This window comes from Alosa pseudoharengus, unplaced genomic scaffold, assembly GCF_046254945.1.
Source record: "Alosa pseudoharengus isolate Yale_2024_CS ecotype anadromous, Long Island Sound unplaced genomic scaffold, YU_APseudo_1.1 YU_APseudo_1.1_scf_20, whole genome shotgun sequence".
Taxonomy (NCBI): Eukaryota; Metazoa; Chordata; class Actinopteri; order Clupeiformes; family Clupeidae; genus Alosa; species Alosa pseudoharengus.
In genome coordinates this window covers 16,032,391-16,058,285 of record NW_027468664.1, presented here as the reverse complement: position 1 = coordinate 16,058,285, position 25,895 = coordinate 16,032,391, and the positions used below count along the sequence as shown (strand labels likewise).

At 41.3% G+C, this 25,895-nt stretch overlaps 1 protein-coding gene across 1 annotated transcript in view; it reads right to left on the bottom strand.

Moving 5' to 3' along the window:
• The window catches only part of dpp10 (dipeptidyl peptidase like 10), a 126,694-nt gene that overhangs the window by 42,476 nt on the left and 58,323 nt on the right, over positions 1-25,895 (bottom strand). The window contains exons 2-3 of the mRNA XM_076297347.1: positions 12,038-12,152; positions 4,659-4,754 (exon numbers count right to left, since the gene is read on the bottom strand). Coding sequence (XP_076153462.1) covers positions 4,659-4,754; positions 12,038-12,152 — 211 coding nt within the window. The remainder of the gene's footprint in view (positions 1-4,658; positions 4,755-12,037; positions 12,153-25,895) is intronic.

Below are 25,895 nucleotides of genomic sequence, written 5' to 3'. Positions count from 1 at the left end.
ACCACAGATGCATGCTGGTCTGGTTAGACGACCTTGTACCTTCAGACACAAAGCCATAATGACAGACCACTGCACAAGTTTGGGTGGGAAGTATTTGTGTCTCCTTTTGCCACAATGTGTCACACACATAGCCTCTTTGGCTCAATTGTTTATGGTATTCTATAAATAAATAAAATGGAGCTTAAATCAAAATTGAACATAATTCGGTTGCACTTTACTTGACAGTGTCGACATAAGAGTGACATGACACTGTCATGAACGTGTCATAAACATTTATGACATAGCGCTTCTGTTATTAAGTGACATTCCGTTTTTGTCATAACAAGTTAGGGTTAGGATTAGGGTTAGGGTTAGGTTTAGAGTAAGGGTTAGGGTCAGGGTTGGGGTTAGGATTAGGGTTAGAGGTTAGGTTTAGAGTAAGGGTTAGTGTTAGGTTTCATGTGTCATGACAGTGTTACAACCACCCGGCTCGTTCTGGGTGATTTTAACATAGGGAGACCACACATGGATAAAGAGTTAACAAAAAATATGTATTTATTAAAGTAATCATGTATGCAAAGTGTGAAGTCAGTATTAATGAGATGGTAAGAAAACAAAGGTATGGTGTAAATCAGAGTAATGTGCAAAGCCTAAACAAAAGACAAAGGCGCCGCATGCTGCAATGGAGAGAGGGAACCTTGAACTTCAGCCAGGTAGCCTCTTTTATAGTACAGGTGCCCCAATCAAGTGATCAGCAGCACCTGTGTCTTGACTCCTCCCTGCAAACCAGAGAAAGACAAAGACAGGCAGGTAGGCAGAGACCGGCAGGGTCGTAACAACAGTGTCATGTGTTCATGACAGTGTCATGTCACTCTTATGTCGATACTGTCAAGTAAACCACTTGTTAATTCTTCGAACACAGAAAGATTAAGATGTGTCTGGGTAGGCTTACTTACATCCCGAGGAACAAAAGTCGTCTCTGATGTATACCTAAAGGTGCCATTCAACCTTTGCATCGCTAAGGGGAAGGACTTTTATTTTGCCTTGGAAAGGGTATTACCACCGCAACACACCAGAAATTCAGGCTCTAAAGGGTTCACTTCAGTCAGTTAGCATAAGCTATTTTGGTGCCAAGAAGTTTGTTTCCCATTGGCCATTTACATGTACTGTGTACCAGTGTTGCCAATCAATATAGTGTTTTGAAGACTGAGGTGATCATCGGTCAGGTGGTGTCCACAAATAGTCTTCATTATTATATATTTTTATACAGTATTACTCAATATCATATTATGGTATAGGTACTATATATACACCTCTATACAGCATACCACTCACTATACACCTAGTACAGTATGTCTACTTTCAGCATACAAACACCTTGCAAATATGTAGTGATGCATTCATATGTATAGCCCCGCACCCTCATCTGATTTAAACAGAATGTGAGCGTTAGCTTGTTACCATAGCACCCAGGTGCCAGACCATGGCACTGAGACAATAAATCACACTCCATCCTCATTGGCCGAGACCGGGTGAACCTGACGGAGGTGTGGGATCGATACTCCCCGCACCATTAGAATTCCAGCTAATGTTCAATGGGCAGTTAACGCTGTCTGATCCATTCCCCCTCATCAATGGTCTCAGACAAAACCATCTGACGGGAGGGAGATGGAAATCTCTGCTCGATGCTCGGAGACGGGATACAGTAATTATTCATTATAGTCGCGGTCGGCCCAGATGTTCGAGGCTGTCTTGCAGGGGCTAAAGAGGGATTCTGTGTGCATGTGTGTGTGTGTGTGTGTGTGTGTGTGTGTGTGTATGTGTGTGTGTGTGTGTGTGTGTGTGTGTGTGTGTGTGTGTGAGTGTGTGTTTGCGTGTAGTCTCTGTGTGTGTGTGTATGTGTGTGTGTGTGTGAGTGTGTGTGGAATAGCTATTGTTACGAGGCCGGTGTGAGAGCCGTGGCTTGATCTATCAGCGCACACCTGAGGAGCAGACGGGGAGCCGATCCACGTTAATGCATTCCATCAAAGAGGCAGCATGAGAAGCAGCATCAGGCCTCCATCGACATATTGAAACGCAACAGGCTGCCGAAAAATGTCCCTTTGTTTACCGGTCTCGCATGATATGAGGCTCTCTGCACGCGCTTTACTCCACCCTCATGCTGTCTCTGCAGCCCTCTGCAGCTGTCTCGCCATTTAATACTCTTTTATGTCTTTCTTTGCTTTTCTTTCTTTTTTCCCTGTCTTGCTCTCTCTCTCTCTCTTTCTGTCTCTTTGTTTCCTCGGCCCTTTAATTACTGTCTCCTCTTGCGCCCACAGGCTTAAAAAAGGAAGCTAATGATTTGTGTTGCTGTGGTGGCTAAAGGCCATGTTTGTGAAGGAAGAATCACCGAGAGGGATTTATTCAGGGGCAAACCAAGAGGGCATGTTTGGTCCACCATTCTCCCCTCCAACATAAGAAAAGTTTCTAGATATCTATTCGTCTGACTACCCCCCACTGTTTTGACATAGGGTTTAAGCTACATCTAATTTAAGAGCTTGAACAGAAACTGCATCCCAGTGTCAGTTGGCATGTTGTTGAGGTCAAGATCAAGATCCATTGAATGTTTTAATATATAGAAGCGGTCTCTAAATTGTTGAGGTCAGCCATAATGTCTTTTAACACTATCTTTCATATTTCACGTCCAAACACCTTTCTGGATACAGCACTGGATTGTGCTAATTTCTGTAGATGCAGACTGATTGAGTGCTATGCTGTGAGTGGGAAAGGGGAGGAGAGTGGCTATGGCAACAAAGAGCTGATAAATGCTTTATTTAACAATATCTTTTGCATTTATAATCCAAACAATGTCAAACTTCACACTGCACTTACTTGTGCCCTTAACGAGATACATGCCAGGTGTGAAATCGGTCGGACAAACCTTTCGAGAGATATGCGAAGAACAGACAGAGCTAGAGACAGACCAACAGACATCCAGACAGACGTTCTTGGAATTAATGGATAGATGAGCAGAAGGAGAGATAAGAAGAGACAACACGAAACGCACAATAAAGGCTGCTAAGGGAGACTCCAACACTCCACAGAGCCACTGTGGTTGTAATAAAGGCTGCTAAGAGAGACTCCAACACTCCACAGAGCCACAGGTTCTACTGGCTTGTTCTTGTGCAAATTATTGTTTTTCTGTCCGTTGTTTTTTCACCGTTAGTATGTAAAGAGGTGAGAGTTACTGTAATTTGACGCTTGCACTGCAATGGCCACAATAGTCAGCACTATGGGCAGCCGTGGCCTACTGGTTAGCGCTTCGGACTTGTAACCAGAGGGTTGCCGGTTCGAAACCCTGACCAGTAGGCACGACTGAAGTGCCCTTGAGCAAGGCACCTAACCCTCACTGCTCCCCGAGAGCCGCTGTTGTTGCAGGCAGCTCACTGCGCCGGGATTAGTGTGTGCTGTGTGCTCACTGTGTGCTGAGTGTGTTTCACTAATTCACGGATTGGGATAAATGCAGAAACCAAATTTCCCTCACGGGATCAAAACAGTATATATACTTATACTTATATATAATGTCTGCATCAGATTTGTACTCCGCATGTTGGTGTTTGTGTGCATTGAGGAGGGCGGGGTGTAGCCACAGACCTGGGATGACCTATGTGGTCAGTCAGTTAAACACACAGGAGGAGAACCAAAAGCAGAACAGAAGGACAGGGGGAAGGAGGAACAGAGGCTGGACTGACACAAACATAGTGATGAGCATAGGAGACATTAGAAAGAGAGGGAGAGAGGAGGAAGAGAGGAGGGTTGAGGCAGAAAGAGAGGGGGAGAGGAGGGAGAGAGGAGGAGGAGGGGAGAGGAGGGAGAGACGAGGGAGGAGGCAGAAGCAGGCTGAAGCTTGTTATCGCCCCGATGACGTGAAGTCTCTAAAAATGGCCCTGGCTCCAGTGACTGATTGTGGTGATTTGAAAAAGGAGGAAATCCAAGGCACTCTTCCTATCCAAAAATGTATAAAAAGCCTTTATTTTACATGGCTATGTCACATTTAAAAACATAAACTGGGCAGCAACCCACGCGTAACGGCACAGATAGCCTTCTCTTAGGGTACTGATTGTGGTGAGTTGGTCTACAAGCGAGCTACAAAGCTGCTCGTGAGAAAACTAGAGCTCTGAATCCAGACACTTGCAACATTTATATGATCACCCTGATTCCGCTTCATTTCACAATCGAAACTTCTTATTCACCACCAGATAAAGTTTAGCTCTAATATAGGGACACTGTAATTTAGCATTAGCAGTAAGCTTGCTAAGTACAAAGAAAAGTGTAATACTGAATGCACTCTACATGATGAAGGCAAAGTTCAAAGAAAAAAAACAAAAAAGAAAAAAAAAAGAATCTCCTCACTGAAAATCAGTATCACACTTTTTTTTCCCCTGTGACTAAAACTATCCTTTGTTTCTCTTGTTAAGTATAACCAGCTCTTTTGACCCCACTTTCTTTTTTTTTTAAATTATTTCTGCCAAAGCTTCTCTGCAGAGGTGCCACAGACACAAGCTGGTACTGAATTCATTATGATTCGCCCCCATTAAGGTCTTGGCCCCGTGTGTGTAAGTAGCAGAAGAGCTGGATTGGGATGGTGTGGTTGAACGGCGCACTGTAAGTGGATGAAGGGGAATATCACAGTCACTCACCACTGATCCATTTCGCCTCAGGGTCGTTGACGGTGAACTCTGGTTTGAAAAGATCCTCCACTGTCAGCTTGGAGTTACTGCCTCCCGCGTTATCCGCTGCGAGAGATAGAGAGATTTAGCACTTAAAAAAGGGCCATTTTAACTGATTCAAAGGACAACTTTTGCTGCTGATGATTTGATTTGAAATTATTCACTTCACTTTTTGTAATTTCTGCTGTGATCTGAGCTGAACTCAATTTTGGTTATTTGCCTACAGAAATAGTCAGTAAGTTAGCAACAGGCATAAGGAGTAAGGTGTAAGAATATTTGCAGCAAAAAGAGATTTTAGTGACAAAAGGGCGTATAGATAAAGTATAAATACAGACAATAAACATCAACAAAAGCTACAAAATAATAGATTAACTGAATTTCACTTGTCCCAGTTTGGCGGTCACACATATAACTTAAAACCTACAAATACAAACAAACACAATACATGCAGACATAAAATACGTAAACATATGTATGTGCAAACGTTTAAAAAAAAAACATGCCTGAATCTGAATTTGCTCCACAATGTAGAGGTTTTCTTTTTTTACGCTGCAAATGAATGCATACAGTATTTGCACTAGACATACATATGGATCCTGTATACTGTATGCAGCTCACACTGTCATGTCATTTCTATGGAACTTATTTCATTTTTGGAAGACATATTTACTGTAGGAATTCTGGTAACACTTTACTTGACGGGTGAGTTCATAACACATTCATAGCAGCTGTCATAAACTGCACATAAAGCATTCATGACTGTTTCATGAGACATGACACAACATTCATACCAAACCTTTCATGAATGTGGAAGACAGAACGACAACAATTTGTCAAAATAAAAGTCCAACAATTGCAAAGCAGCTCACCCGTCAAGTAAAGTGTTACCGGAATTCTATATCACATAAGTGCCAAGGACTACTAGAGTCCTTGAGAGAGAAGATCTCACAAGGTCCCTGGGCACAGCCTCCTGCTCGCCCACTGAGACGGTAGACTATCATCTACTCTGCTTGCAGCTCACTGGATGTCAGATGCCGGCATCAGCTCTCCTAACAGCTCCCTTCAGGGGATCATCCTCAATGCCCATAAAATGAAAAGATCTTACTTAAACTATATTTCTAAAAACTGTATTTTTTATTTGTTTTGCTGTAATATTCACTGATGCTGTACCATTTCCCCCATTTTTAGGATATATATATATATATATATATATATATATATATATATACATACATATTTATAAATTCTTTCTGAAACTGTGTTTAAATTAGTTTCATCTAGATTCCTGCAATTCTTACCCGTACTTTTTACAGTGCATGAAAATGCACTGTACTGTTCTTCCTAGGCAACTTCTTCTTATTATTACAGTGCATGAAAATGCACTGTACTGTTCTTCCTAGGCAACAACTTATGTTTCTTATTACAGTGCATGAAAATGCACTGTACTGTTCTTCCTAGGCAACTTCTTATTACAGTGCATGAAAATGCACTGTACTGTTCTTCCTAGGCAACTTCTTATTACAGTGCATGAAAATGCACTGTACTGTTCTTCCTAGGCAACTTCTTCTTCTTATTATTATTATTATTATTCCGCTTACCACTTTTTCTAGACGCAATTTCTCTTGAACAGTTTAACTTAGAAACTTCATTCAAACTTTGTAACGTAGGTCTTCAAACAGATCGGGTTGCTATCTCTTTTCAACTTTGAAACTTTTATACTTTTTAAACTATTAAAGAAAAACTTTTTAAAAATCCCCATAGACTTAACATTGCCGATTATGACATCATAATACGGCCATTAAGCAATTAGAATCCTATGGCAGGTGTTCAGGCCACCTGGATCTCAACTGCCAGTCTCAGGCTTTAACCCTTAGAACCCTAAGCTGTTTTTAGGGCATTTTCACTACCTTTATTCATAAGGATTTATTCTGGTCATTGTAAGTGCCACACACATATATTATATATTGTTTTTTTCAGGAGAGTTTAGGCTATTCAGATCTGCCATCGTTTCATGTATTAATACTAGCATTGATTTTATTTTGATTTTTAAAGAATTAAAATATAAAAAGTGTATTATAAAAATTCTTATATTTCGACATGTATCTCACCACTGCAAGCTCACAGCTCTACATGCATTTCATGTGTGTGTAGGGCAGACTGTCCTGAATCGGGCAATATAATTGCCATGTTGGAGGGATACTCTGGGGCTGAGCAATTTACAGAAATATTTGCTGTGTGATTTACGGAAATAAATGCCATTTTTTATTTAGTGATGAAAAATGACCTTTCTGCGCTCCATATCTGTGACACGAACTGATCTGACCTGACTTGACCCGAGGTTGCGTGTTAGCCTGCGTGCCTGTGTGTATGCAGTCATAATAATTCTCAACTCTTTACTGCATTGCCATGAACAAAGTAAAGGCAAAAAAGTTGTTTATTTGTTGAACAAATTGGGATGCAATGTGAGCCTTGAATTGGATGCCATGCAGGAATTTGCTAGGATCTCAAAACCGGAATATGAACATGCTTTGCCATAGAGAAACACATGATAGCATTGGATTATAAACATGCTTTGCCACAAGAACAGACACAAACGTGGGGTAAGTCCAGCTATATTAAGTTATTATTTTGCTGTCACTTCGTCTGTTTTATAACCCAGAAGGATGTACTTGGTATCAAATGATAGCTCTGAGTCTCCTCTTTCATCTGACATGCGTGGCATATCTATGCGATCGATCACGGGTCCGCGAGTAATTCAAACGAGAGTAATGAGTGTGCAGCGTTGGTTTGTGTACATGATGTTATTATTTTGCAGTCACTTCGTCTGGTTTTATAAGCCAGAAGGATCGATAAACATGGTACCAATGGATAGCCCTGTGCCCCCTCTTTCATCTGATATGCTTACCATATCGATGCGATCACGGGTTCGCGAGTAATTCAAACTAGAGTAATGTGTGTGCAGGTGAATGCAGAGTATAGACTGTAAATATGATGCAATTTGATTTAATTTCATGATTTTTTTAAATTTTCATACTTGATCGTACAGACAAGTGTGTAGTCTCGTTGGAAAGCCCCACTTCTGCTCTGTCGTGCAATAACGGTTTCATCTCGCTGCGATGAACCGTTCCGGAGCAATGTAACAGAGAAGAAAGGGTGTGTTTTTTGACGCACTTTGCGTCAATCGGGTTCTAAGGGTTAAGCATACAAACTGGCCCTATTAAGACTACACATCCTGTTAAACTGCTTCCTCTGCCAAAAACTGTTTCAAAATAAAAGTCCTCACTACAATATTTCACTGTTAAACAATTTAACCCTTTAAACTACTGAACTTTTTAACTGTTTAGCCATTGTAACTGTTACTTGTCATCAACTATGACTCCTACCCACTGTAGCTAGTTAGCATGGTTATCATAGTTAGCATGTTAGCATGCTAGCATGTTAGCATGCTAGTTAGCATGTTTAGCAAAACTGTTAAAAATGATTAGCTAAGTTAGCTAAGTAACATGGTTAGCATAGTTAGCATGCTACCATGTTAACATGCTAGTTAGCATTTTTAGCAAAACTACTAAAAATGATTAGCTAAGTTAGCTAAGTAACATGGTTAGCATAGTTAGCATGCTAACATGTTAGCATGCTAGTTATCATAGTTAGCATAACTGCTAAAAATGATTAGCTAAGTTAGCTAAGTCACATGGTTAGCATAGTTAGCATGCTAGCATGTTAACATGCTAGTTAGCATAGTTAGCATAACTGCTAAAAATTATTAGCTAAGTTAGCTAAGTCACATGGTGAACATAGTTAGCATGCTAGCATGTTAGAAATGTTAGTTAGCATAGTTAGCATAACTGCTAAAAATGATTAGCAAAGTTAGCTAAGTCACATGGTTAGCATAGTTAGCATGCTAACATGTTAACATACTAGTTAGCATAACTGCTAAAAATGATTAGCTAAGTTAGCTAAGTCACATGGTTAACATAGTTATCATGCTAACATGTTAGCATGCTAGTTAGCATAGTTAGCATAACTGCTAAAAATTATTAGCGAAGTTAACTAAGTCACATGGTGAACATAGTTAGCATGCTAACATGTTAACATGCTAGTTAGCATAGTTAGCATAACTGTTAAAAATAATTAGCTAGGTTAGCTAAGTCATATGGTTAGCATAGTTAACATTTTAAAATTGCTAGCATGCTAGTTAGCATAGTAACTTGGTTAACATTATTATCTTTGTTAACATAGTTAGCATAACTGCTAGCAAAAATTGGAGCCATTCCAACTGTTAGTTATCGTCAACTATCTGCCTAAATAATTTAACCATTTCAATTATCAACCTATTTAACTGTTCAGTCATTCCAACTATATTAAACCTTATCTACCAAGCAAATAATTTAACCATATGAACTCATCATATTTTTGCATTTTCATGCACTATATTTCCTTCAGGAAATGCTTTTCTAGTTATTATTATTCCGCTTACCACTTTTTCCGAACGCAATTTCTATTGAACAGTTTAACTTAGAAACTTCATTCAAACTTTGTAACGTAGGTCTTCAAACAGATCGGGTTGCTATGTCTTTTCCACTTTGAAACTTTTATACTTTTTAAACTATTAAAGAAACACTTTTAAAAAATCCCCATAGACTTAAGATTGCCGATTATGGCATCATAATACGGCCATTAAGCAATTAGAATCCTATGGCAGGTGTTCAGGCCACCTGCAGCCTCAGGCTTTAAGCATACAATCTGGGTCAATTAAGACTACACATCCTATTCAACTGTTTCCTCTGCCCAAAACTGTTTCAAAATAAAAGTCCTCACTACAATAATCCACTGTTAAACAATGTAACCCATTAAACTACTAAAGTTTTTACATTCAACTTTTAAACGGTCTACTTTTAAACTATCATTAAACTATCTATCTATTAAACTAGCTGTCTATCAACAACTTTTAAACTATCTACATTCAACTTTTAAACTTTTAAACTATATACATTCACTAGCTGTCTATCAACAACTTTTAACTTGTCATCAACTATGTCAACACTTTTCATCAACTATGACTCTTACCAACTGTAGCTAGTTAGCATGGTTAACAAAGTTAGCATGTTAGCATTGCTAACATTGTTAGCATTTTTAACAAAACTGCTAAAAATGATGAAGTCACATGGTTAGCATAGTTAGCATGCTAGCATGTTAACATGCTAGTTAGCATTTTTAGCAAAACTGCTAAAAATTATTAGCTAGGTTAGCTAAGTAACATGGTTAGCATAATTAGCATGCTAGCATGCTAGTTAGCATAGTAAGCAAAACTGCTAAAAATGATTAGCTAAGTTAGCTAAGTAACATGGTTAGCATAGTTAACTATTTGAATATCAATATTCATTAAACTGCTAGAAAACATTAGCTAAATAACATGGTTAGCAGGTTAGCATTGCTAGCACTGCTATAAAACATTAGCTAAGTAGCATGGTTAGCATAGTTAAAAATCTGCTAGCAAACATTAGAGCCATTCCAACTTTTAGTTATCGTCAAATATCTACCTATACACTGCCATTAAACTATTTGAATATCAACATTCATTAAACTTTCAGTCTGTCAACAACTTTTAAACTATTTACATTTAACTTTTAAACAGTCTACTCTTAAACTATCTATCTAAACTAGCTGTCTATCAACAACTTTTAAACTATCTACATCCAACTTTCAAACGGTCTACTTTTAAACTATAATTAAACTATCTATCTAAACTAGCTGTCTATCAACAACTTTTAAACTATCTACATTCAACTTTTAAACAGTCTCCTTTTAACTTAACTTTTATTAAGCTATGCAACCACCATGTCTGTTCTAGCATCCGTAGTAACCGTAGTAACCATCTCTGTATTATCTATTTTTTAACAATACATGATATTTTACATCACAACTTTTGCATTTTCATGCACTGGTAATTCCTTGGAATTGCATTTCTAGTTTTTCTTAGAATTCATTCAATGAGCACAACTGGACTAAACAAGAGCTTTTTTTTAGCCATAACAGTGTCCCTTTGATCAATGAAAAAAAAAACATTTAATTCACAGTATTTTTTATTTTAATTGTCGTCATTTTCAAAAAAGATCCTGAATTGGTGAGAGTGTGGCGGAGGCTAGTGGGGTGAAACAGACGGCTGTTTTCCATGGACAACGCAAGCCTTGGTTGTGAGAAGTGGCGCTTATTGATTTGTTTACAAATTGCATTTCCAGGAGGACTGTCTGTAAAAGCGTATGAGTCTCAATCATGGCTCTCATTCATCAGTAGGTTTTGCTGAGGCGATTGTGCTCTCTTTATTTACTTAATTTGTCCAGAGAATGGATCCAGACAGAGAAAGGGGTGTGTGAGTGTGTGTGTGTGAGTGTAGGGGGGGGGGGGGTAAAGAGAGTCAACATTGTACAATGTTCTGAGGTTTGAAAATAAGATCTCAGAAAAACCACAGCAAGCAAGGTTAAATCACAAGCATCCTCAGGGTCTCATTCTTGTAACTGGACGTACATATACGTCCATACATCTAACACACAGAAAGAATGTATTGCAGTAAATACAGTATGTGTTCCATTGGTGAGTAACTACATCCTTCAGAGAGTTATTTCTTCCTGCAGGAACTGGTAGTGCAAGGTTAGGTTATGCCTCCTTTCAGAACAGTGGTGGTAGTGATGGTGGGGGACGACGACCAAGCAGTGCTTGTACTCCCTAGAGCAATGACTGACCTCATGACCTTTACAAATCTAAGGCCATATCACTTCAGCCACAGCAGCCATGGGATCTGTGTGTGTGTGTGTGTGTTGAAGTTGAAGTTGACTGATATTAAGCAGACTCTTTTATCCAAAGCAACATGGACTCGCAACAGCGTGTGTGTGTGTGTGTGCGTGTGTGTGTGTGTGTGTGTGTGTTTGTCTCCCAACTGCAACAAGCAATTGTGTTCTTGCGGTAAGGTAAGCACACCTGTTTTGTGAGAGTCCAGATGTTAGGCTGAGCACAGTGAGAGGCCTGCCCCCATGCATCCAATCTCTGCGCTAATGTGGGTGATGAGGACTTCAGAACAGATTGTAGTCCTGCATCTTTTAGTCTACATAATACTCAATCTGTCTCTCTTCCTTTCTCTTTCTCTCTCTCTCTCTCTCTCTCTCTCTCTCTCTCTCTCTCTATCTATCTATCTATGCTAATTTGAATGATTATGGCAAAATCCAGCCCGTAATAAGATATTTTGCATTATACTTGCATACTCTCTTGCTTTATACCTCTGTCTCTCTTGAAGAGGCTATATCTGTATGTGTGTGTGTGTGTGTGTATGAAATGCCCTTGGCGGTCTCACATACGTGGTGTTAGGACGATGACGGACATGGTGATGAGTGAGCACACCACCAGGATGACCAGCAAGGCGATGGCGATGCCCTTCCAGTTCCTCTGTGGCGGACTGAGACCTCCCAGGTCCTAAATAAACACACATACACACACACACACATACACACAGAGGGAGAAAGTGAGAGAGAGAGAGAGACAGAGAGAGAGAGAGAGAGGAGGTTAATAACCTTGGACCACACATCCATATGAAAGCACTTGTATAACGTATTACCTCACCTACAGACACAAAACGGTCAAATAGAAAACATAATGTCCTCATAAATTGACTTTTGACTGCGTCACTAGATGGCAGCTAATGCAGTTCAGTTCAGTTCAGTTCAGTATGCAGCCATACATTAGAAGCTGAGGCTAGGATATGGAATACAATAAGCAGCTACATTGACCTTGACTTTGTTTAGGTCACGCAATCTCTCATGGGAATCTGGCCAAAAACAGTTACCGCTGTGCTGTCTTACACCTACAGTAGAACTCTGCACCAGTTAGGATGAATCTGAATTATGACCAAGCAAAATGCATTGGATGCATGGACTAAGAAGCACGACATCCTTAATATTCCTTCAGATCTTTCATATTCATCTTAATTTTCTCTGGAACCGTGCAACAAATCTTGGGTGTGTAATGGAATGGATCCTTCATAAAGAAACACACTCCATTAATTTCTCTTTAATGTGTCTGTCTGTGGTCGCCAATTCCTTAATGATCCCTGGATCCATTTACAAATACTTTACATTCCCTTCAACATTACCCTGGAGAGAAAGAGCTTCTCTCTCAACGTGAGGTAAGTAGGATTATGATACTGAAGGAAGCAACAGCAGGAACCACATTACGCGTCACTACACACAAAATTACCTTAATGTGTGTGTACTACTATACACACAATTGCCTTAATTCATGTTTGATACGGCTTTCTCTGCTCTATCAACCTAAATCTACGGGTTTCTGCTCTTGATATGGAAATCGTCACCTATACGCTACACATATGGTAACACAAGATTAGCATATTACTTATGCTTGGATGTTAAAAGGTCTTAAAATTATTGAGATATGCTTAAATTAATCTTAATCTCCCCTGAAGCAATGCTCTTAATGTGAAGTAAGGGAACTTAATATGGAGTTAGTTTCTGCTTAATCTGTTGGTATGCTGTGCCAGCCTTTGAATCATGCCCAAATTCAATAATAAATTTGCATTTTATCCCCTTAAAAACTCCCTGACTGCATATGTGTTTCAAAGTATGTCATCACTACAGTCAGCACAAATCTATTTGTCCCTTAAACATTCCTGAGAAAAATGTACATAATGTTTAATTTCGAAACCAGTATCACGATTGTCAGTAGAACTCTATTTTTCATTCCGTTACACATTTAAGGGTAAATAGTGCATGTAGAGTATTTCTCACAATATTAATCTCACATAAAAAATCATCATTTTGCATCGCATCACATCACATCGCACCACACCTCACCACACTCCACCACACCCCCCTACACCGCACCACACGACACCACATACACACCACATGGAGTCACACCACACCACGCCACACCTCACCTCACCATACCGCACCACACCACACCACAACACACCACACTGCACCATACCGCACCAGACCACACCACACCGCACCACACCACACTACACTACACCTCACCTCACCATACTGCACCACAACACAACACACCACACCTCACCTCACCTCACCACACCACACCACACCACACCACACTACACCATACCACACTGCACCACACCACACCACACTACATCATACCACACTGCACCACACCACACCACACCATATACACAGCACACCACACCACACCTCACCACACGACACTACACCTAACCTCACCATACTGCACCACAACACACCACACCACACCACACCACACTACACCATACCACACCACACCACACTACACCATACCACACTGCACCACACCACACCATATACACTGCACACCACACCACACCACACCATATACACAGCACAGCACAGCACACTACACCATACCACACCACACCACACTACACCATACAACACTGCACCACACCACACCATATACAGTACACAGCACGCCACAGCACACCACACCACACCACACTACACCATACCACACCACACCACACCACACTACACCATACAACACTGCACCACACCATATACACAGCACAGCACAGCACACCACACCACACCACACTACGCTGCTGAGGTGCCTGCATTCTTTTCGTCATTAGTCTTGTAGAAAGTGAATACTTTTATCTGGAGTGGTTAATGATGCGCTGGAGGACTGTCATTTATCTGCCACTGTGCCCACGGGATGTTGAACTCCGTTCCAAAACTCCAGCCTTAAATAAGCTGTTTATGAAACGGCATGTTTGAACACTTAGGGGTAAATAAAATATTGAATATAAGCACCGCTAATGAGAGCAGGCTATCTGGAACAATAAAAAATAATGAAGCAAGTATTTTGGATCAGCTCAATGCTTTGAGGGATTGGTAAGTGTCTGACAGAAACAATCTGTCTTTGTGAAATTAATATATAAATTCACCAACTAAAAATCGGAACAGACTGTCTATCAGGCTTTGAGTGCTTGCACGAAAGTCATTTGGGACTGGAATGGTATAAATAGATGATGTTACAGTAAACCTTTTTCTTTTTTCTTTAAAAAAGAAACAAAGGAGAGAGATTAAGAAGGAGGAAGAGAGAGAAAGAGGGAGAGAGAGAAAGAGAGAGAGAGGAGGGAGGGAGGGAAGGATGGAAAATGAGACAGGGGTGTACAGGTGAATCTTAGAACAAAAGACAATGGGAGGCAGAAAGCACTGATCAGGCTTCAGCAGCACTCTCAGGGGGGTTCTCTGAACTCGGAGTCTTCTGAGTCGATGCTCTAGTTCTATTGTACATGAGCACAGCACCACAGCACCGCAGCTTTTCAAAAGCACTCAATCCAACACACTCCCTCTGCACTGCCTCTCTTCAAGACATTCACCGGGAGTACAAGAAATATAATGACACCCGGGATTGCTTCATCGGAACAGATTACTAAATGACACTGCAAGGATTTCTTTTTTTACTTTTCACACATGAAGGAAATTGTAGATTTTAGACTGTACATCTGTGCTAAAAGATTTTGGTCAGTAGTGGTGTGGTAAAGGCAAATGAGCTGCCTGTGTGTTGAACCTACAGTACTTCAGAAGCTCATGAAAGATGGATGGAGTGAGAAAGAGGGTTTGTTTGTGTGTGTGTGTGTGTGTGTGTGTGTGTGTGTATGTCTGCGTATCTGTGTGTGTGTATGTGTGTGTGTGCAGGTGTAGGTGTGTGTGTGTGTGTGTCTGTGTATCTATGTGTGTGTGTGTGTGTGTCTGTGTATCTGTGTGTGTGTGTGTGTGTGTGTGTCTGTGTATCTATGTGTGTGTATGTGTGTATATATATCTATCTATCTGTGTGTGTAGGGGATGTTCATGTGTGACTCACAAGTGTGAGTCAGAGAAACCCAACGTAAGGAGAACATTTTCTCAAGGTAGTGCTGGGGCTTGCATAGCACTGTAGCTTGCACAGTGTGTCTACATTAGTGTGACTGTGTGAAAATTCATGTGTGAAGGTGACAGAACACTAGTATTATTATGTTATTGAATGGCAATGATTTAGTCATACATTGTTAGAGATGTTTTCCTTAGATTAATGTCTTATTATGTTATTATTATGGCTTATTAAAGGTATTTTCGAATAGGAAACAATAGTTGAGTGCAGTGTTCCTTTTTCCTCAAAATACTATCTGTGCATAGAGGATGGTGCAGAAACCAAATTCCAAATGTCACATTTTACGCATAAATCAGAAATTACTGCATGTAACAAACATAAAAACAAGGCTCTGTCTATTGTAACCTGTCAGCTTTTAACATGTGCATATTTCTGGCTTTCCACAAAACAGCCAGACTCTTTGCTTGGATTTCTGTTATTATCAGAGAATAGTTTGAAAGAGCAAATCCTGGCACCGATTAATGGATTACGAAACAAATGTGTTTCAAACCTGGCAGGGATTTTTAGTGTGCCTGCGTGTCAGTGTGTGTGTGTCTCTCTCTCTCTCTCTCTGTGTGTGAGATTGTTCTTGTTCATGGTAATTGGACAGATGTGGCATTAATAGCTACGTTTAAATAAATTTCAAAAAGAAGAGAAGGGTCATCTGAGAGTTCTGTTGGTGTGCGCACCAACATATGTGCACAGAATCATAATTATAAAATCAAAACATTGTATTTCATTATTCTATTATTCAATCTTAAATTATTCAGGCCTAGTGGAGATATAAAATAGGTCAATTGACCTGTCGCTAAGCCCCGCCCCCCATTGTTACCGTGTGAAAACTCGGACAAACAAACCAGACTTGATTAAAAATATATTGTGGACAATGGCAGCTGACAGTATATGAAAGCAGTCTTTGAGGACGTTTTGGTCGATAAAGGATTTACTTTCCTCCAGAAGCTATCAAAAGGGACTTAATTATGCTATGGAGGAGTCTATTCAAAACTTTAGAATACATACAAGGTGACAAGCAGTTGTGGCGAGTAGCCGTGCAAATCACCGTGCAAAAACCACTGAGCTAGCTAGTGGAAGATTGATACTAAGATATGTTAGGTTACGTTAATATTTGATGTAGTAAGAATATAGTAGTTGGTTAATGAGCATTTTCATCTTGGGATTTAACAGGGAACCTGTGCCCATGTTGTTGGCTTTGTAGCCTACATTACGTCGAGCTGTTGCAAACGCGAGAGACGTCCTGTAGGCTACTGTTGATGAAAATAGGCCTATACCCCGTTTTCTAGCCTCTCGGGGTACCGGCTATCAGTATTATACGTCCCCCATGCAAAACGTTTGACCATGGTTATCCGTCGGGGTTTTTTGAGTTAATAAACTCCACAAATAACCGTTAATTTGTCATTTTATGCCTCCTCCCTGTTGTTTCCTATGGAGTTGTCCGAGCAGATGTCCGAGTCCCGTTGAGGCTGGACTGTCATTGGCTCATCAGCGTTCTAAGGGTGGCGCTTAGCGACAGGTCAATTGTGTCAAAATAGTATTGTTCACATATGAGGATGAAGCATGTTTCTGTGTACGTGTAACTGATGGGAGCTTAGGGCTTAGGTTTGGATATGTAGGCTACTATGGCACAGAGGGTAAAATAGGAATTTTGTGATGAAGGCAAAGCAGACCCCAACATATCTGATCAGATATAAGAATGGATGATGCAGTGCAGCTTTTCATACACTACAGCACAACACAGGTAAAACAATTGGAAACGGACTCTAGCACATTTGAAAGTTGCATATTTTAAACTGTAGTTGGAGATGCATAAATTCAATTTAGATGCATGAACATGCATAAATGCCGTTTATACGCGTCTAGCCTCGACTCTTGGTTCTAAGAATGCAGTATGGTTCAGGTTCCAAGATATATAGAGCACGGTTCCGACTCTGAGATGTACATTTCCTGATCCTGATTTCTGTCTCAGTGTGCAGCTCAGTGTCCCCATCAGAGTTTGATTTTCCACCGCAGTCCATCCTACTGGAGTAAGATGCCATTAACCATGCTGCTGGCTTCTTCCAAATGAGCCCATTTATCCTCAAATAGCCTAAAGTTCTAAATTAGGCATCATTTCCAAAACAAGCTCAGAGCTACATTCAGCTGGGTCCTTTGTCCTATCATGCTTAGGGTCAGTGCCCACACTTCCTATAAAGCCATAAGAGAAACCAATGGCAAATGAATCACCTGTGATGCTTTTTATACTGAAGTGCAATATATGACATGTGAACAAGCTACATTACCCTGCATGCTAAGAAGACCTCCAGGGGGGAAAAAGTATATGCATGCACACACCATACACAGACACAGACAAACACACACACACACACACACACATACACACACACACACACACACACACACACACACACACACACACACACACAGCCTGTACAATGTGATTACAATCATGTGAATGTACAGCCCCTTTGTGTGTGTGTGTGTGTATCTGTGTGTGTGCCTGCAATTATGTGCCTGTGATTGTGTGCGTGTGTGCATGTGTGTGTGTGTGCAGACACACAACGAGCACTTGCAAATGCAAATTTCTTTTAAAACAAAGGGCTGCCAAAATACATCTTTCAGGCTGGAAGAAACGCCACTGTGACAAACCTCACATCAAACACACCATCCACTGTGGCCCTGCGCTGAGTGTCGCTGAGGCCAGCGAGGGAGGAAGGGAGGGAGGGAGGAAGGGAGGGAGGAAGGGAGGGGAGGGAGGAAGGGAGGAAGGGGAGGGGGAGGAAGCCCTGCAGCCGCCTTCTCTACGGCGTGGGGCTGGAGCCAGACTCAAGGCAGGGTGAGTAACAGTATAGCCACGGGCAGTGCCAGCAATGGACCGCCACGCTCCCCAAGAGCTGGCCCGTGTACACACACACACACACACAGACACACACACACACACGGAAACACAGACCACACACACACACGGAAACAAAGACCACACACACACACACACAGAAACACACACAGAAACACAGACTACACACACAGAAACACAGACCACACACAAACACACACATACACAGACACATACAAACACACATATGCATGTAAGAACAGATACACAAACACACATACAATACTGTACATACAGAAACATGCATGCTCACAGACATAGACCACAAACAGACAGACAGACAGACAGACAGACACACACACACACACACTAACGAACACAGACACACACACACACACACACACGTCACAATAACTTAATTTTGTTGTTTAGGACAACAACACCATCTGTTACCCTCAGCTCTCAAATTAACCTGTCTGAAACACACAAACAACCCACACAGGCACACACATACACATACACATACACATACACATACACATACACATACACATACACATACACATACACACACACGCACACGCACACACACACACCTAGACGTCATGCTAACAAATACAGACTGTTGAATGGCAACATGTCAACCCTGTCACACACTCTCCATCTTGCATTCGCAGTCTACACTCCCACACCTATTGAAATGTGTAATCTCAAAACGTGTAATCTCAAAACAAGCATCTCGCTACTGAAGTTTGTGCATTACATGAAAGTAAATAACACAAAAGAAGTACATCTTATTCACATCTAAAACTTTTGTTCAGAAAAGGAGATTGCCGTACTGGATGCATCTGTTGCTTAGCAACAAGTAACTGGGATTTTAAAACATTGCACATGAGTTTTTCACACTGGTAGAAACAGATGTTTGCTACAAAAAAAAGAAATAAACACAACCCACACTATTGTTAAAAAGCAGTGAACTTGTAAAAAAGTAAAAAGTAAATTTTTTGCTCTACCATAATAATGATTTAACACTACAAAAAAGTGTGTATCATCAAAGAACTTTCTTTTTATGTGGACTTGGCATCTCTGAATAGAACAGAAAAAAACCCTGACTTCTTTTTCTCACACTCTTAATAGGGAACATAAACAATCTCAGCTCTAACTAAACACGTAGGCCTAATGCTTTGGACGAGTAAACCCTTTTCTAAGTCTCTGTGATTCTTGGAAGAGGCGTAGGAACATGTTCTCATTTGTCTCCAGTGTAATAACCCAGCAGAGATTACAGGGCACAATACAGTGAATACAGATGAATGCAGTGCTACCTGTTGTGTGCTGAAATTCTAGGAAGCCAAAGCACCCACAAAAACCTATCCAAAGTATATAAGTCTGGGACATCTGGGATAGACCTCAGATAAAGTGAGAAGTTGTAGAATAGGACGTGAGACGTGTGTAGAAGTCTGTCAGATCTTAGACAGAAAATGGACTTGTGAAAGTGAACAGGTGAGACCCTCAACACAACACAAGGTCATTAGAGGTCATAGGCTGGAGACAACATCTTGGATGAAGCTCAGCATTTGCCTCCAGTTTAGAGAAGCATCTCAATTCCTGTTTCACTGCACGTTGTGATATTTGAGCTCAACGGCCAAATTACACCACACCATTCTGTGCTCCTGAAGCACCATGTTAATTGATTGGAACCACACCCATTCCATAAGGTCCTAGGTGAGGCAGCTAAATCATATAGCAAATGCAGCAGTTAGAAAAAAAAAGCTACTAGATGGACATATTTGAGGTATGGCACCTCTATGTTGCCTATATTAGAGAAAGCAGAGTCAGTCTCTGCATATCTCTGTATATTATCGGCACATCTCTTAGCCACACAAGTGAGTGAGAGTGTGTTTTCATCTCTTAAGGGAATCGGGGGAAACGACGTTTACACAATCTGCATTTATGTTTGCTGGCCACCATCCTATTTAGACCAAATAGAGAAGCCAAACCTTTGAAATGTAGAGTGCTTACTTATAAGAAGTGTCTTTTTATTTTCTACCCACAATTTCACGTTAGCGCCCCCCCCCCCCCCCCCCCCCCCCAATTTATCCTTCACTCAGAACTTGTGTCAGGCTTGACATTTCACTTTTGTTTATCATCAGCGGCTCCTTCAACGCCAGCGAGGGCCATCACTGCGCGGTGACTGACAGCCAAATTGCGGACGAGCGCAACGCTACATCGCGGCGAGAGATGCTGTGAGGATCGGATAGGACGTGTCATAGCCAACGCATTTATCAGCTCAACGTAGGCCTGCGCCACCTTGCCCTTGGCTGCTCGCCAAACTTGAGTGTGTGTGTGTATGTGTGTGAGTGTGTGTGTGTGAGTGTGTGAGTGTGAGTGTGTGTGTGTGTGTGTGTGTGTGTGTGTGTGTGTGTGTGTGAGTGTGAGTGTGTGTGTGTGTGTGTGTGTGAATGTGAGTGTGTGTGTGAATGTGAGTGTGTGTGTGAGTGTGTGTGTGTGTGTGTGTGTGTGTGTGTGTGTGTCTGAGTGTGTGTTTGTTAGTATTACATGATATGCTAAATATGTCTTGTCTGCAGCCCACTCATATGTTTATGGAATTAAGTGGCTGGACTGAAATGTTACCAGGCCCTCTATTGATTTCACGGTCCCGTGGGAAACTGCTGAGTAGAGGATACTATGCAGCTTGGCTGTACTATCTGGTGATGTTTTTTAAAGCATCAGACAGTAACATATACGGTGTGTGTGTCACTCTACTCTGGTACACATACATATCACACCACCTTTCATCTATTTACTATGGTCTGAAGAGTTTTGATTGGAAATACAGATATCCTCCTATATTCAAAGATTATTTTTAAGGTTTTTATCTTTAAGATAGGACTGTAGACATTACAGGAAATGAGTGAGAGAGAGATGGGAGTACGATCAGGAAATGACCCATGTCGGAATTGATCCGAGGTCCCTGTGGGCACTCAGACCCTGAATTCATCAGTTTTTTTTTAGTTGGCATCTAAACAGACCGGACCAGACCTACTGTACCAGTCAGACCTCTGTGAAAATTGTTCAGTTACCTGTCCCAATTTGACGTGCACTGTGTACATATGAATATTAAAGTGGTGGTGCTTGTGCCCTCAATCAAGTTGACATAATTATGTTCACATAATTACATAATTATCAATCTCAATAGCATAGCTGCGGCAACACCTCTGGCTCATATATAAGGCTGTACTTTTTGATAATACAGGACTTCCTGTGGTGTAATTTAAGCTGTTCTCATAGTTGGAGATCTAATGGATCAACACATCTAAATACACGCCTAATCTTGACTGAATGTCACTCAAAAGGTCTTGGTGGCCTGGTACAGTTTTTTTGTACTTTTAAGTTTTGTGCTTTGAACATTTGCACTCTTACTTTTCCTTTAATTCAATTAAACATTCATCAAAAGAGGTCCATCAGCAACCCCACAGCGTGACTAGTTGCTTTGTTCAATACACACCTGTGGAAATAGATATTACAAATGCTGCAAACATGTTTGACAAAAAAAAAAAAAATATATAAACATGCAATAGGATACACATACTCATAGATACCACACACATATTCCAGATAGATAGTAACTACTTCATTAGGTAGTGAGAAGGGGATGTCCAAACACAAGCAGCACAGAGTACGCACATAGTGTGTGTGCCTCTGTCCACCGGAATCTGCCTGGACAGTAATTTGATTCATGTCCAGTGGCAGCGGACGCCAAAACAGACAGTGCAACACTAAACACTGTCCATATTTACCCACGTCCGCTGGTCTGTTTGGCAGCCGAGGCACAAGCTCTGGAGCCATCCCCAAGGGTTACTTAACCTCATTTCCAAGGTAAACTGTCTCATTATGGTAGAGGACCCAGTAATGTCAGTTTCGTTTTGACAATAAATATGGACGGTCCTTCCCTATTATGGGGTCAAATGACCTCATCAAGACAGGGTCTTATTTATAATTAACCTACTGTACACCTACTTGTCCTCCTACACATAATTTCAAAAGTAAACATTTCTGAAGACATTTTCCAATTATACATATGCTAAGGACAGGTTTTCAGTACATACAATATGAAAATAAAGCATTGGCACACAGTTAAAGTATACTGTATATTATATAGTAAACTATTAACCACTAAACTATTTAACAATATTACACATATTAACTATTAAAAGACCTGAGTTTAACACGTATTGCCACAGCCTGCCATTGTGTCTAAAAATGCTTTTTGCTCCTGATACATACTGATCTACGTCAAGGTTATGATTTTGCTGTGATTTGTTTGCCAACAGGATTATGGAAAATCTACCTGGCCAATTTTAATCAAATTTAGTGGAAGGGTCTAGTATGGCCCAAGAACCCATTACATTTTGGAACAGATGTGAATCACGGGATGGATCAACAAATTACTTTTCTCATTCATTAACTTAGATAGGGCATTTGATCTTGGAAGAGGTATATGCTCTGCATATGTAGAGTAGGGTAGAGTAAAGCTTTAATGTCCCAAAGGAGCACTGTGGCCATATATTAGCCGTATTGTAGCCATTATCCTACATACTAGCATGTATGTAACCTGTAAGAAGTTGGTCTCTATGTGGATGGGAATGGGGAATGGGGAGACACAAAACTGAGACACAAAAAAAAACAATTCAGTGGCAGTGCTAAATGTTGCGCTGGATTTCAAACAGGAAGCAATAAAGACGAGTGGTACTTTTATGGGGCAGCATTGAGCTCTGGCTATTAATATACTCCAAAATGAGCTGTCTCCAGTTGCTGTGGCCCTTGCTAATAACTGCAGACGGGAGGGTAGGACACCAATGCATTGTCATACACAAGGCATGGCATTCTTCTCAGTGAGAACTGTTTTGGATGGAGCCTGGCTCGGTGTAGAGCTACAGTAGGCGCTGCAAATGCTGTGTATCCAGAAATATCGAGTGCGCTGGCACGTCCACAGGTGCAGAGGTCTGCTGGCAGACACAAAGAAGAGTGACCTTGCAGGCCAAGATTTGGACAGAGTCGGCCCTGACACAATAACAAACTGCTGACCAGGCAGCCCCTCTCCTCTATAGTCAGTGCTATCTCAGATAATGTGCTGTATTTATTGTGGAAAACACAAGCACACACACACACACACACACACACAGACAAACACACACAGTCGATATACAGTGCAGAGATAACTGCAAAAGCATACTTATTGGGGGAAAAGCCTTTGCTTTCTTTTTTCTTTCTTGCTGCCGGCTATGAATTCAGCTACAGCATATATTAGCCAACACTGTGAGGCTTGGAAACAGTGGAAGGAAGGAAGGAAGCGCAGATATGTTTGCTGTGTATGTTTCCCCTGCATTTTTAATTCCTCCTTCTCCTTGTTGCTGTTTGTCAATAGTAGCCTTTGATCGTTTTCCCATTTCCGTTGAAGCAGCATTCACATTATACATAATACATTTCATGACAGCAACACATTTTGAATGTAATTTGAATTAATGGGAGACACTGAGTGAGTAAGAGAAAGAGAGGGAGAGACAGATGTCAGAGGCAGAGGATGTTTGTTCCTTACTTTGTTATTTTGTTATTTTTTTATATAAATGAATTATAATAACTTTTTGTTATTTCCAGTGTTGGTTTTGCTCAGCATTTATATTAATACATCTCCTGACAAAATGAGATGATGAATTTCAATGAGAGAGAAAGAGAGAGAGAGAGAGAGAGAGAATATGTCTCCACCTGTCCCTCTCTCACTATGTCTGTTTCTTTCTTTCCCTCTGTGACCCTCTCTATCTGATCTTTCACAGGTCTCATCTCTCACAGGTCTATCTCTCCAGCCAGTGGCTTTGGTGTTTGTTTGGTGCGGAGGCTGAGAGATGGGGTGGAGATGGGGGCTTAGTCAGGGGCCAGGCGGAGTCTCTGGAGCCTCTCTCTCTCTGCCCTGGAACGGATCAGTGTGGAAGAGGTGGAGGAGGAGGAGGAGGAGGAGGAGGAGGAAAAGGAGGAGGAGGAGGAGGAGTGCTGAAGCATCTGCTCATCTGCTGGAGGCACACACACGCACACACACACACACACACACACACACACACACTTCCTGTCCCAAAACCCCAAACCCCAGCACCCCAGCACTCATCTGCCAACCAGCCTGCTGCTGGGGGTGACGACACATCAACTGTGCGTGCCAGACATGACACACATAGCCAGCCAGCCAGCCAAACAAACACTCACACACACACACACACACACACACACACACACACACACACACACACACACACACACACACACACACACACACACACACACACACACACACACACCAAACACTGCTGTCCATCATGTGTGTCTGCGTATGTGTGTTTTAGTGTTGATTTCCCATTCGTTTACCCCCCGGCTGCTCTCTTCAGGCTAAAAGGCTGTCACCGAAACGAGTGCCTTTGCCAGTGACAGTGGCAGCCGCAACAGCAGCAGCAGCAGTGACAGTGGCAGCAGGAGTAGTCCATGCTGTCTGACGCCGCCTCCTCACAGAGATTGCGAGACGTACTTTTCATCATAAAGACTCACGCAGAGAGCATCCACCACCACCACCACCACCACAGCATATGTTTACAGACCTCACAGGAACCATTACTGGTCTGGGAACTCGGGAGAGGAGAAGAGAGGTTTGACTCTGCCATGAGGGGCTCAGATGGCACAACAAGGTTGAATGTGTGAAGAAGCATCTGGTGACAATGAACAAGTGTCTCCCATCATTACAATCTCTTCACAAAATGACACACAGCTGAATCAGAAGAACATGCACCATGCATGCGAGACAGGTCCCCATCTGCCCAAAGTCCAATTCCTAAGCCCCCCAAGAACCGTGTGTAATTCACTGGAATGTTCAAGAATGATGGTCATGTCATTGCCAGGACACTGTCAAAGGCAGCGTTATGTGTAGTTATAGGTAATGCTGTCTAAAACGGTTGTTGTTTTGTATCTGCAAGACAAAGAAAAACCGTTAAACGGCCATTTCAGAGCATGTTTGGTGAGATAAAAATGTTTAACCACTGGTAGCCACTGTCAGACACTTCATTCTCTGTTTATAAGGGGGCATTATCTTCCTGGATGGATGACACACTAAAAAAAAGAAATGTCCTTACAAAAAAAAAGTAAGGTTGGTTTCTGTGAAAATGTTCTGTGCTTGTTCTTGTCTTGCAATATGACTATAGGAAAAGCCTTGAGAATGTCTTCCAATCCAAACATTGCCTGACATTGCTGAGTCTCAAACATGTCTACTTCATCATGGACCAATGCAGCTGATAAATAATTCAAGGCTTGTTTTGTAAGAATTGTATCCTCAGGCATAATAAATCACTTGGGCGAGTGAAGGATGAGGACTTGATGGTTTTACTATAAATTATGTTTTTATTTAGCAT